Genomic DNA, 14,905 nt, shown 5'->3' with positions numbered 1-14,905 from the left:
CTCAAACTCACAATCCTCCTGCTTATGCCTCGTAAGTGTTGGGATTACAGGCACACCCTACAACACCTAGCTTCAAAGTAATGTTTTAAAGCTGCCAAGTAATTTACTTCACCCCTTACCACAAACTGAACAAACCATTAAAAAGGTTTTACTATCTACTCATTTGGACATTGCTTCCTTCAGAAATCTAAAGAACAAAGTAATAAATGTTAATGCTAATTTTGCAATTCATTATAAAGATGATAACTCAGAAATTAAAAAAAAAATACACAGTAGATATTACTTTATCTTTCATAGTCTGACAGGAAACAGTCTACCTTTTACATTTGCTTTATTATTATATTAACAATTTCTTACCTTGTGGAATTCTTTTCTGAGAAAAACACATATACCTTTGTTCCTAAAAAAAATTTCAGGTAGAAAAAATTGAAATGATAGTTTCAAAACCCTTGAAAGTGAAAAATTACAAAATACAACATAGTACATTCAAAGTATTATGACATCTGATGTGATCAAAGCTTAAGAAACAGATTTCTTAATAATAAAAGTACTTTTAAAAATGTATTATAATATTCACCACTTTTATTATTATAAAAATATGACTTATTATTGTATTGGCTGAACAAGTAGATTTTTTTTCTTTCCAAACAGTTTTGTTAGGTGCATAATAATGTGTGACACACTTTCATATTCTAAAACATTAACAACTCAAGTAAGTTTCATTCTCTTAAGATATGATTTTCTAAGGGGGGAGGGGAGGGGGCAGGGGAGGGGGAGGAGAGGGGGAAGGGGAGGGGTGGGGAGAGAGATGACCCAGACATTGTATGCTCATATGAATTAAAAAAAAAGAAAAAAGAAAGTTCCTATCCATTCTGTGGTAATAAGAAACTCAAATGACTGCTTGACAGATGGATAAATAAAGGATAAATGAAAAAAAAAAGATATGATTTTCTAAAGTTTAATTTTCTTAAGGTACAAGATATTTAACAATTCATCCATTTCAACAGAAGTACTTAACATATTTACAAAGTTTTGTAACCATTACCATCATCTAGTTATAGAAAATTTTTGTTGCTCCAATACAAAACCCTATACTGAAGGGCAATTTCTAGTTCTAGGAAAAAAAATTTGAAAATTTTTAATTTTAAAAGATATGCAAAAAGCATACTCATTAGAACACTATGGTCAAAATTATGTTTTTAAAGATATGTAAATCATTCAATCTTACTCAACAGGAAAAAAACTAAAAAAAATAATAAATATGCAGATCAAAGACTAAAAGGAAAAAATAAATATCCACAGGTTATGCATTGCTTTTTTTGGCTGGTGGTATTGCACTGACTCTTTTCCCATACATTTTCTCTAAGGCTATGATTCAGTAGTATTATCTTTTATGATTCTCAAAAAAGGAATAGTAGGCATACATTTTCTAGAGCTACATGCTAGAACTCATACTAAAAAGTAAAAACAGAAATATAAGATGACACTTTTCTAATGCCCACATTTTTTATTAAGTGTTTTTCAAAGAAATAAAATAACAATTTTTTAAAAAAAGATTTGCTCAAACTTACTAAACTGGTTGAAAAGCCACAGCTGCATCTTACTTTAAGACAAATGGACTGTTTCATCACCATTTCATCTGGGCATCTACTTCTTAATGGCCATTCCTGAAATAAAGGTACAGTTATTAAGAACGTGACTCCAGTTGGGTGCTGTTGGCTCACGCCTGTAATCCCAAACTTCTCGGGAGGCAGAGATCAGGAGGACCACAGTTCAAGGCCAGCCCAGGCAAACAGTTCACAAGACCCAATCTCCAACATAACCACAGCAAAATAGACTGGAGGTGTGGCTCAGGTGATAGAGCATCTGCTTTGCAAGAGCAAAGTGCTTAATTCAAACCCCAGTCCCAGTCTCACCAAAAAAAAAGAAAAAAAGAACGTATTTCAAATATATTATAACAACAACAAAAATAACATAAAATCTTTAAGGACAATTACCTAAATTATAGTGACCAAAGAGAACTATGAAAACAGTTCTTGAGCAGTTCCCTAACAAAAACCATTATTAGCCAGTCCAAGTGATATGAATGGGATAGAAAACTGGCTACTGTCCCAACAGAACCAGAATACTTCAGTCCTCAATGCCTTTCACCTAGCTGGTCCATACAATTCCTGCATGCAATTTACAAACTGAAACTAGATAAGAAGATGCACATTTTGAACACAATAAAGTAACTGCTTTTTAATTTTCATTCTGCTTGCTTATTGCCTATTGCCCATTATGCCTACCAGAAGGAGATTTTTTTCAGTTTTATTTAAATTCACATTCATATGCTATCTAAGGTTTTTTGTTTGGTTGGTTGGTTTTTGGCGGTACTGGGGCTTGAACTCAAGGTCTCATGCTTACTAGGCTTGCTAGCAGGCACTCTACTACTTGAGCCACTCTGCCAGTCCATATTCACATTCATATTCTAAAACATCTTTTACGAACCTAAAACAACCAATGCCATTCTCTGGTGTGGATGAGTTACTTAGCATTAATTTTCATCAATGATGAAAAATTTTAGGCATTTTAAAATAGGAAAATCTCAAAATGCCATTTCTTTCACAGTAACACTGCTAATGTTAATGTCAACTACATCATTATTATAGTTTTCCTCCCAATTAAAAAAAAGGCACAATTAAAAGACAATAAAGATATGGTCCCAAACTATGGGACCAGAGCAAAAGCATGCATTACCGCCTACACCACGTTAAAGAATACTAGAGGGAGAATTGCTAGAGATACAATTTTGCCAAATACTGGCAAATGGGGTGCTTGGTGGTCTTTTTTAAACATGCATGTTCTTTGAGGTACTTATGGAGACAGCTAGGAATATAAGAGGAAATATTTTGTAAGGAGTGAAAAGATGCAACTGACAGGTCTCAAAAATAACCCCCCAGAGTTCCCTACTTCTCATCTGATAGATGAACAGTATTTTACAAAACATTATTCTTTTTGTAAAAAATTTAAGAGCCAAAATCATTTTTAAATGATTATCTATGGAGAAAGAAAATAGGATGAAGGGACACAGATGAAAGGTAAACTTCTGAGATAACTTTTTTTACAGATTATTTAATCTTTCCTTCTTTCTTTCTTAAGACAAGGTCTTACTATGTAGCCTGGGCTGGCCTCAAACTCACAATCCTCCTGCCTCAGCCTCGTAAGTGCTGGAATTAAAAAATGTGCCTCCACACCTAGCTTTACAGACACATTTTAAGGTAAAATATGAAATAAATACATAAAGAAAAAAATCTGTAAAAATAAGAAACTGCAACAAATGAACCACGCTATATAATAACATAGGTGGCATAACCTCACATAGAATTAGCTCAAGGTTCTTGTAAAACATTTTAACAACAAATCCACGGCAGAATTATCCAAAAGGGGAGACCCTCCCCCTCCCAAAAAAAAACTATATTCAGTAAACTTCTTACTATAAATGCTTGCAAACAGGTAATATTTGTCATGAGGAAGATTCAAATCTAAAATAACAGAATTAATTGGAATATCAATAGAGAGTCATGATTCATTTAATCTCATAAATACCCATTCCTTGCTCTTTCCCTCAAAAAAGCCTTGAAGCAATTATTACCCAGTCACGAACCACAATCCTAATATTAGACTAAGGTTTCTAAATACCATTTCATAAATGTAAAAATGATAAAATAAAAGAAAAAAATTAAAATAAATACCATTTCATAAGTGACTAAGACTCTTGTGCAAAGACTACCACAGTTACAGAAAAAAATGACCAACATCTTCAAACTGTTTTCAGCAAATTCATGTCTCATGAATGGCCCTTTAATAAATCCATGTATCAAAGTACTCAATACAAGCTGTCTTATTTAGTCCACTTAGTTACAACATTAAGATAATCCAAATGTGGAAGGTGGAGATAGGAAAATCACAATGTGAGATCAGCCTAGGCAAAAAAAAAGTTTGGAGTCCCTACCTCAAACAAGAAGGGTATGGTGGTACATAGCTATAATCCCAGCTACACAGATAGTAGAGGTAGGAGATATTGCAGTTCAAGGCCAGCCCCAGGCAAAAGTGAAAGATTCTATGTGAAAAGTAACTAAAGCAAAAAGCAAAAAGTAGCTCAAGTGGCAGAGCACTTGCCTAGCAATCACAAGGCCAAGTTCAAACCTTTGTACCAACACACACACACACACACACACACACACACACAAAAGATAACCCAAATGTGTTCAAAGGCCCTCCCTAACATGTACCTTCTTCATTATATAACAACAATTTGCTTAACATTCTATACTGAAATGTCACATAGGGAAAAAAAAAATGCTAGGAAGAACAAAAAGGACATATGAGAATACACCAGGCCAGATTTTGAGAGAGTATATAAAAACCTGTGAAATCATTTTTATATTTTACAGGTAAAGTAAATGAAGCAACTTATGAGCAAGAAAAATTATAAACTTCACATTATCAATGGTTATTTTCTCTAGGAATTACCCATTCCAATAAATCTTTAATAGACAACTTAAGCTTACTACATGCATAACATATATAGTATTACAAATAAATCAGAACAGATTGCCATGACAGAGTTAAATGAATGCATGAATTCTGAGGAAAGTACATAAGAAATCAGATTTCAAAAGAAGCAACCAGAACCCTTGGTGCTACTGTGCAGGACAGTGTGGGCTGGATGGATAGCTGCTCTGGTCCAGTGTGGCATTTCTTATATCGATTATTAGTTAAATTTACTATTAGTTAATGCTCTAAAATAAGAAATTGTATATCTAACACCCTATTTTCAACCTGGTGGTTTGATGGAAGGACTACTGCTCATTTGAGTCTTGCTGGTTTACTACACTAGTTTGTACAACATGCATAAATTTCAAAACAAAGTAGTGGAATTGAAGATGTTGTAACACCAATAACATATATACAAAAATATATTTTATACAGCTTCCATTGGACCACAAACAAAAAAAATCATAAAGAAATAAGAGTTCTCAGATGAAAATTTATATCCTAGGAAACATGGGATGAGGGTTAGAACAAACAGTATAGCATACTCAATACTGAAAACTCAGTACTTAAAGAGAACAAGTCACTTAATTTCATGGACGTTTTCCTCACACCAGCATTTTTCTAACACCACACTTGCATGTAGGCAGTCTACTGTGTGTATATAAAGGAGGGTACTCAATGTACTTAATTTTACAAAAAATATAGTTACCTATTTCATTCCAAAGGCACAAGTGAATAAAATAATATTATTATAAAGTGCTGCTTTTGTAGCAGACAAGAGTCTGAAAAACAGACTTGTACTAAAACAGTAATTAATAAGAACTGTGGCTTAAGAAGAAATACTCTAGCTTGTTTGACATTGTAGAAAGTATGGGAGTTCATCTTTATGATTTTTCTCCATCAGACAAAACTGGACACTTCCCAAGTTAAATATTAGCTCCTGTTTATTACTTCTAGGTATTGTACAATTTTTAGCTTTAAATTAGAAATGCCTAAGTCAACTTAAAATTTAAACTGGTAGAGAAGCTTAAGACTTACTGTTTAGTCTAGGGAAAGCATTGACTCAAACTTAATAAAAAGACCTCAATAACTTTTCTAAAGCAGGAGAGTTTTGTTGTTTTCAAACCTACCAATACAAGTAGCAAAAAATATCTGAAAATGCTGCTTGTAGGGTGTGAACCTGTGTGTCCCCTTCTTTTCCTATACATTTGTTTCTGACTCTCCCTCTCCAACTCTGTAGGGGGTGGGGGGTGGGATCTATGTTGTTTGTCCCTTAGTCTTGGCTAGTCTATCTCCCCTCTCCTTCACATCTGCCTGTCTCTCTTATGCAGTGACTCAGTTCTCAGCACTGATTTTCACAAAGAAAGCATTTATCAGGTTGCAACCTGAGGCAAAATGAATTATAAAAATGGCCACAAAATCAGAAAGAGAATCAGAAATTGGGCTAGGGATGTTGCTCAGAGGCAGAGGGCTTTCCTAGGATGTGTCAGGCCCTGGGTTTGACCTTAAGCACCCAAATGTGCTTTTAAGCCCAAAAGGGGGCTTAAAAAAAAAAAAAACTACAGAAATTGTTTAATAATTGGCTGAAACCAAAGTGACTGAAAGCCACAAACCTTCAACTTTCTTTCAAAGAGTCAGTTCAATACAGTGGTGTGAGCACAGGCTTCAGAGTCACAGCTCTGAATTTGTGTCCCAATTGTGCTATGACTGTTACCTTCTTTCCTACTATTTCATCTCTAAAACGAAGCTAATAAAGTTGTTATGAGGATGACACAGATAATGCTTGTAAAACATTTAGCATGGTGCCTGGGACATAGTAAGGACTAAACATCTAAAACATCAAGATCAGCGAGGCTTTATCATTCTTTTTGCCTGCCTGAATTTTCCCCACCTCATTATTTCAGAAGGTCAAAACACACTTTTCCACATTTTAACTTTGAGAATTTTACCCATCTTATGATTTCAGACGGTTAAACACTTTCCTGCATTTCCTATATATCTGTGACATTTAACACATCTAACTCACAAGGAATGGGCAACAAGTGAGCTGGATAGTGGGGAGTAGAAGGAACTTGCTCTCACTAATGTTGAAATAACTGCAACAAGGTCAAGTCTGGGGCAGAGGTGGCAGCATTTAGAGTCATCCAGGGCCAGCAGTGTCACTGGGGCAGCCTGTGGCATCTGTCTCATTGTAGATGGCACTGGCCTCCTCATGGAATTGTGATGCAATGTGATTTGGGGCATTGTTTCTGGCTGCTTAGCCCTAAATGTAATTCTTTAATGCTTGCTTCAATTTGATAAGCCAATGAGTTCTAACCAATAGCCTTTAAACTACATGATTTGCTCAGGATTCTGACTAACACATCGGCTAGGAGTAACATCCATTCTCACCTGCCCCAGCCCCCACAGGAAAGCATAAAAGACTATTTTCAATCTCTCAAAAGAAACACAAAGTTATTGTCCACTTTAAATATACAGATTTATCCTGGGAATTCTTGAAAACCTTATTTTTATAAATTACAGATGATCATTTTCCTGATTTAGAAAGTAAAAAATGTCTTGGCAATTTAAAACTATTTCAAAGGAATACTATCAAGGAGCAATGACCACACTGAAAAATAACCATATCCAAAAAAGTAGCACTCACTGGCAAACAAAGTATTCCAGCCTGTCAGACACCAACCCACATATGCCCAGCAGCCTGCTTCCTAGCAGGAATGCCTGAGGCTCTCTGACCAAGGAGCCACCCCTGCTTAGCACTCATCAAGGTCAAATTTTTGAAAAGTACCAAAGATGTATCTATGACACACATATATATAGAGAGAGAGAAAGATGTGAAAAGTATCAAAAGGACATATATATGAATATATACCTCTTTTAACAAAAAACTCAGTAAAACATCTACATAGCAAAACAATTCATTTCTGTTAAAGCAGTGCACAGTAACCCAGTGCCTGATTGTCATAGATTGATACACTCCTCTTCTTCCACATTTCTCTCCAGATCTCTTTTACACTTCAGTAATTCTGTTTCTAATGTCCAAAATGTTAGGGTTCTAATCTGTTGATTTTATTACTCAATAGTATAAATATGACAAAAGATATGTGGGGAAGTAAGACTGGGAGACAGAAAGTGATTTTGTCAGTCTCAGAAGCCAGTTGTCCTACAGAGCTGGAACTACAGTAGTCCATCTTTATCCATGTTTCACACTCTGTAGCTTTGGTTATCTGTGGTCAACCATGGTCAGAAAATATTAAACAAAAAATTCAAGAAATAAACAATTTGTAACACCCCCCCTTTTTTTTCTTTTTGGTGCAGGAGATTGAACCCAGGGCTTCCTATATGCTAAACATATGCTCTACCACTAAGTTGCACCTCTCCAACCCAAAACTTTGTTTTAAATTGTGTAACTTTCTAAGTTGTGTAATGAAATCTCACACCACACAGGATGAATCATCCTTCTGTCCAGCATACCCATGCTATGGACACTACCTACCCATTAGTCACTTAGTAGCAGTCTCAGTTATCAGACTGATTGCCATGGTATCACAGTACTTGTGTTCAAACAATCCTCATTTTACTTTGGAAGAGCCCCAATGATCAAGAATAGTGATGCTGGCAATTTTATTACAGTACATTATTATAATTGTTCTATTTTATTATTGTTGTTTTCCTTTCTCATTGTGCCTAATTTACAAATTAAACTTTATCATAAGTATATGTGTATAAGTACATGTAGGCCATGATTTCAGACATTCACCGGGGGCTTAAAGAATTATCACATTTCCCATGGAAGAGTGGGGACTACTTTATGTTTTAATGAAGAAAAGAATAATCTCAACAAATTCAAGCATAGCTTAAAAAAAAAAAAAAACAACTTACTAGGCTTTTTAGTTTAAAATCGGGACCAAAAAAAAAAAGAACCAAACATCTGGAAACGTATACTGATGCCTAATGTATACCTAATGTACTCAAAAGACATAGGAAACATGCCTGAATATTGATAGAAATGAGAGCAGCATAAAACTTTAGGGTTTGTGACAATCCAAGGACTATGCTAAAGGACTAAGATAGTCGAGACCTTGAGAGTTAAGCAAGTTACCCAAGGAACCTATCTTCTGATTCTGAGTTCGGCGATGTATTAAAACATCTTCATCTTGCCCTTCAAATAGGTCACAATGAACTTAACTAAATACTATATGGTATATTTCTGGATTTAATATAACAAAAATTCCTAAATCCAAGGAAAGTCATTTCAAAACCCTTTTAATATAAATAAACTCTGATTTATGATAAAAGTAAAAAATAATTTTTGCCTATGTTTCTATGTTTTAAGGACTATTTCATTGGTCACCAATTATTATACATTGGTTGTTATTTACTGCATCCCTCAAAGGATAACTTATATCATACTCTATTATGGAAAGTAATTAAGCTATGAAGTAACAATAGGAATAGCCAAAACACTCAAAATAAAAATGAAGCTAACAAACTCCAATCAAAATAAAGCACAAGAACAAAAAGTACATGAACCCCAAAAGAGAAAAGGGAGAGAATGTGTATACAGAGAAAACTTACAGTAAGGATAGCCAACTTCAGACACATATACTTGCAACTTCCCCTCCTTTAAAATTCACAAACACAGGTTACAATTGACAGCTCTGTGCAGTCCACGTGGCAGACGTCTAACAGACCTTGAGATGGCTATTACAAAGCAATGGAGGTTGTCAGACCAAATAAAACATGGTCATTCCTGGTTTACTTTGACTAGATGAAGACTGTGGAGGAAATCCAATGAGGAGGAAATGAAAACAGGACTGGAGGTGTAGCTCAAGTGGTAGAGCGCCTGCCTAGCAGGTGCAAGGCCCTGACTTCAAACCCCAGTACCACCAAAAAAAAAAAAAAAAATGAGAAAGAAAAGAAAAATGGTAACAAGAACAGCCAATTGCCCCCTGAATAACAGACTTCTACAGGAGCTTCTCACTGTCTCTTTCCCACAATCACTCTCTACAGAAAGGCTAGTTTCTCATTATGAAAACTGCTATAGAAGACCAGAATGTGCCTTAGCATGAGGGCATCATCTTAAGGAGAGCAAGGAGAGGGATGGGGGTAGGAATTATGATGACCTGGACAATCAAACCCCTGCAAACATAATGGGGAACTAGTAGTAAGAGTTCATTTATCATGCTTAAGTGTATAACTAATATAGCTATAAGACTCCCCCTGTTTGGCATACCTGTAAATCCCTATTAAATTCTTAATAAAAGAAACCTAAATCTAAAAAAAAAAAAAAAAAAAGTAAAATATACCAAAGAGAAGAGAGGGAAACAGGCCTCTAGTTAAGCTGGCCTTGACTTCTTTCCAAAACCTCACATTAAAAAGTTAGAGGAGGGCTGAGGATTTAGCTCAGAAAGTAGAGTAGCATGTAGAAGAAGAACAGAATATTCCTTAGCACAAGGCATGTTCTTGGTTTGATCCCTAGCACAGAAGGAAAAAAAAAAAGTTAAAGGAGTTTTTAGAAATATAAAAATTATTATAAGGATAAAGAGAATGGGAAATTACAGCAGCAAACAAGAGACATCAACAGCATTTGGGAAGCGACAATGGAGAAAGAGTGGTAACTAACCTATCCAAGAAAGCTGAAATCCTAAATCTGAGAGGAAAGAGCCATTGCAAAGCAAGCTGATAAAGACAGAAAATAGAATAATGGTTGCTAGGGGAAAGAGGAAGGGGAAACAGGGCATGATTGTTTAACACCACTGAACTGTGCACTTTAAAATGGTTACAGTGGTAAATTTTATGTTATTATATTTAACTACAATAAAAACAACAAAAAGTAGGAGCAGCAAGCTGACTGGTGATGAAAGGTATCTGAAAACATGGAGAGGGCTTGGACACTGGGTGACTGACTGGTTGAAAGATCCTAACAGGTGGCTTCACACCAAAACCAATCTTCTCTGTATCTGGAGATGCCCTTCAGAGACAAAGGAGCAAGAGACCCTGATCTTCAGAACACAAGTCATAAATGAAGCGAGACAAAATGCCTAATTGAAAAACAGGAAAATTATGTGAAATTCTGCTTAGGATGCAGAAGACTGTCTCTAGGAAGAAAAAAGAGCTGACAGATTATCTGATGTTGCAGAAGATTATTTAGACTTTGCTGCAGAGAGTTGCAGATGTGCTAATAAGAAGCATGAAGTATAGAATAATGCTAACTAGGGACAATTACCTGGGAAAACAACTAAGTTGAACAAGAAAGAAAATACTGTAGTGAATTGTGTGACTCAACTGTGAAAAATAATAGTATGGTCATAGTGATGCAAAATTTGACATTACATAAAGGGAAGAGTGAAAAAGGAAATATGTATAAATCTTTTCAAGTGGTAGAGAGATTAAGATGCGTCTTTCACAGAAGTTAGAAATTACTGTCTAAAGTGGAAAAACAACAAAAAAGCAAAATCTACCTTTTTAAAATGAAGACACATCAGAATTGAAACTGTCTCTAAAGACTAGAAATTGGGGGTTAAGAGAGAAGAGATGAATTAATTGCTGCTTTATAAGACATGATACAATTTGACTTTTTAAACTACTGATATACAAATATCACTATATTTTTTAAGTAAATAAAAGTTTAATTTAGAAACATAAAGCAGAAGATTCAATCATATTAAAAAGATCTATAGACTGGAGGTGTAACTCAAGCGGTAGAGAACCTGCTTTGCAAGCACAAAGCCCTAAGTTCAAACCCCAGGGCCACCCCCCACACACAAAGATCTAAATTTGTCTAATTTAAGAATATATCATTTTCCCCAGCTATTATTGACTTCTCTTAATTCTTAGAACTTTCAGTAATTTGGAGATCAATGACTTTCTTGTACTAACAATTCATTAACAGATACAGTGTACAAGTCACTAGAAAAATACCCTGAAGAAGTTGCAATTCTAAACCTAACTATTTAAAAGCACTTCTCAAATAAAATGTTTTTATTTATTTCCCCTAATATAAATATATTTGGCTATATTTTATAAAAGTTTATATAGTTTGTAACTCATTTGCAACTCTTGATCAAATCCAAATTTTGACATTTTGAATGACCAGCATTTTGAAGTACCAATGATGGTAGGGTTGAACTTTAAGTATGAATGTCAAATGATACAAATAGACAAACTGAAAGGCCTCTTCATGGAAAAATATACAAAGTACTAAATATGCAAAAGAAAACAGGAAACAATCTTATCTGCAAGGACTGTAACAACTTGCAACTTTTTAAAAGTCACATTTTTGTGGGCATGAATTCACCAGCTAAATATAATCTAATTAACATAACACAGTCTAAACCAAGATTCTCATTCCAAAAAAAGAAAACGCCTCAAAATGCAAGACTAAAACCATGAACTAAATCAGAATCTATTTTATTTTTTAAAAATTAATGAAGCTCCTTTCATATAAAAATAAAAGCTACAAGTAGTGGTTTTCTTTTAACAGCAAGTACTAATAGACTATGCTGATCTATGCCACAAAATTGCTTAATTTCACCTATCAATTATATAACAAATTTGCAAATCATTAAACTACTATAAAGCCTTTAGGGCATTAAAATCTTATTTTTATATAATTTACATCGTACACCAATATAATCAGACAAGAATAGAGTCAGAAATACAACAATCAAAGAAAATTCCAAGTATTTATCACTTAATATCCATTATGTTAGGGAACATGAGAAAAATGCCTATGAAATAAGGCTCTTGCATCCAACGAGTTTGAAATGTATCAGGTGCCAGAGGAGACAAAAGGTGTACAGTAGGGCTCCACCTAGTCTAAGGCATGAAAACAATTCATGAAATAGACAAAAGCAAAATAAGAACTACCAAATTATAAATTCAGAAAAGGCAAAGAGAATAGAGGGCTGAAAAAAAAGTAGGCACTGAACCCAGCCCCCAAGGAAAAAAGCATGTTAAAGAGATATGGGAAAGAGATCAGTGACAAACTCTCCCTCTAGATTTTGCTACCTATTTAAATTTTTTATAATGAAATACTGAAAGAAAATATATGAAAACTTAAATAGGAAGTAATCTGAAAGAGAACTACTCAAAAAAAGGAAAAAGCAGAAGAAAAATAACAACTTAAAAAACTTAAACACACAACCATATATCTTGTATATCAATAAATGTTCAACAGTGTTTTGATTAGACTCATTCCATGATCCTAGAGAATAAGAGCATAAATACATTATAATTTAATTTCCACAAATGAGAAACTGACAAAAAGAGGCCAATCACAACAAAAATGACATAGGACAGCAGCTAGGATGCTCTTGATCCTCTTAATGCTCCATCCTGTAATATATCCTTTTAATACACTATACTTCATAGTGATAATGTATTGTTTTGCACTGGGCTCACTTTATTATCAACTTCAATCTCTTACGTAACTAAAAGCGTTAGGCTACCATAGAAACTATACAAAAAAGCCATTCATCTTTAAATAAGTATGCTGTAATACTTAACAACCAGTAAGCCTCACTTAGGATCATGACTAGAACCACAACATTTTCAGTAAATTGAAATATGTTGGTATCTCAATGTGTCCTCTAGCCAACAAGACATTTAAATGGCTAGAGGAAGAGAGGGTGGTAGCCAAGACCTTGTAACTGGTAACCAATTAGGAATTCATACCCAGAACTTTTTCAGTTTTATCTAAATTGCTTTGATTATAAACTGATAGCTTCATTAATAAGGACTGAAAACGAAGTAAAAAGTTAATATATCTAAATGAAACACCACAGAATATTTGTGAAATACATCATTTATACCAGGTATTAATAAAACACTTATTAACATTCTCAGGAATTATAACTAATACTACTTTTTACACATTAAAATAAAAATTCCCTTCCTCTAAATAAGTAAGCTCTCACTAGTTTTCCATATCTATAAATGTTATCCATGTTTACTGGGATATCCAACACTAGATTAATACTCATTGCAAACTGAAAAACATTCATTAGTCCAGCATCTAGGAGCCATAGAACCCTACATTATCACTTCTTTTTTGTTCCCCCACAACCAAGTGCAGAAGGTGCCTAAGCATAACATTCCCACCAAAAACAACGCTGAGAAATAGACAGGTGTTCCTTCCCACTTCCACAAGGATCTACTAATGAATTCATTGATCCCATTCACTCAGTATACAAAATAGAGTAACTCAGTCTCCTGGCTATATTTTTACATGGAGTAGCAGAAATGAGTTTAGAATGGAGGCACAAGAAAGCCAAAGACAAGCTCCAACCCTCTAAAGCAGTTGTGGTATAATTACAGAAAGCAATGTACTTGGAGTAATAGACAGCTCTACCACTTTACTATTTATTAGCTGAGCGATCTTCACCTTCCATTTCAAATGACAACATCCAGCCTCCAAGGGCACATGTAGGAAGCAGACTCTTTGATGATGACAATGATGAAGTAAAAAAAAAGCAGTAGTAATAATACTGGTACTTGCAGAAGAAGAAATACAGGTGGTGGTAACTACAGTAGAGGTGATGGTGGTAACTGACTGCAAAAGAGGTAAACATTGGAGGAAGGCTGCAACATGGAGAGCCTCCTGTGATTCTGGTAATTACCAAGGGGAAAAAATATTAAAAAAAAAGCAGTAGTAATAATACTGGTACTTGCAGAAGAAGAAATACAGGTGGTGGTAACTACAGTAGAGGTGATGGTGGTAACTGACTGCAAAAGAGGTAAACATTGGAGGAAGGCTGCAACATGGAGAGCCTCCTGTGATTCTGGTAATTACCAAGGGGAAAAAATATTAATTGCTTGGCAAACTGTAATTTAAAAAATATTTATTGAGCCAACACTTCTATAGTGCTTACTATATATGTATGTGTGCCATATAAAGTTCTAAGCACTTTACAATTTAATCCTCCATATGACATGGGTACACATTATGCCTTATAGATGAAGATACTAAATAAGGCACAGAAAGATTAAATGTCTTATCTAAATTACACAGCAAGGTACATGGTGGACAGTATTCAAACCCAGGCAACATGAGTCCAAAAATCCATACTCTTAATCACTTCTCTAAATAGTATGGATAATTATTTCTACTTACCTTTGGATAGGTTATGTGATTTTCAGTACATATCATCCTGATTATGTCTATCTTAGATTAAAATTACATCATCTGAACCTATCAGTGAAGAAAGAATTATGGTGGATATCAAAAACAAACCAGAAACTCAAAACAGTGTTGGCCAATCATATTCAAAACAATCAATAATGAATAGTAACATTCACTAAAGAACTTAATTGACCATTTAGGACTTTACTATTTTTAGTTCTCTGGAAATGTATCAGACCC

The 14,905-nt window shown here is 34.5% G+C and overlaps 1 protein-coding gene across 5 annotated transcripts in view; it reads right to left on the bottom strand.

Moving 5' to 3' along the window:
• The window catches only part of Frs2 (fibroblast growth factor receptor substrate 2), an 84,421-nt gene that overhangs the window by 37,368 nt on the left and 32,148 nt on the right, over nt 1-14,905 (bottom strand). For 2 of the 5 annotated variants that reach the window (XM_074083875.1, XM_074083877.1), the window contains 2 exons: nt 1,605-1,667; nt 358-400 (listed from right to left, as the gene is read on the bottom strand). The exons of 1 other annotated variant lie outside the window; for it this stretch is intronic. In XM_074083875.1, the coding sequence (XP_073939976.1) occupies nt 358-400; nt 1,605-1,634 (73 nt within the window). In that variant the 5' untranslated portion in view covers nt 1,635-1,667. Of the gene's footprint in view, nt 1-357; nt 401-1,571; nt 1,668-14,905 lie in introns of those variants that run through there. 2 more of the 5 variants (XM_074083879.1, XM_074083876.1) reach the window with 2 other exon arrangements.

Source organism: Castor canadensis, chromosome 8 (assembly GCF_047511655.1).
Source record: "Castor canadensis chromosome 8, mCasCan1.hap1v2, whole genome shotgun sequence".
In the NCBI taxonomy this organism is placed as follows: Eukaryota; Metazoa; Chordata; class Mammalia; order Rodentia; family Castoridae; genus Castor; species Castor canadensis.
The sequence above is the reverse complement of the archived record's forward strand: the minus strand, read 5'-3'. Positions and strand labels throughout refer to the sequence as shown.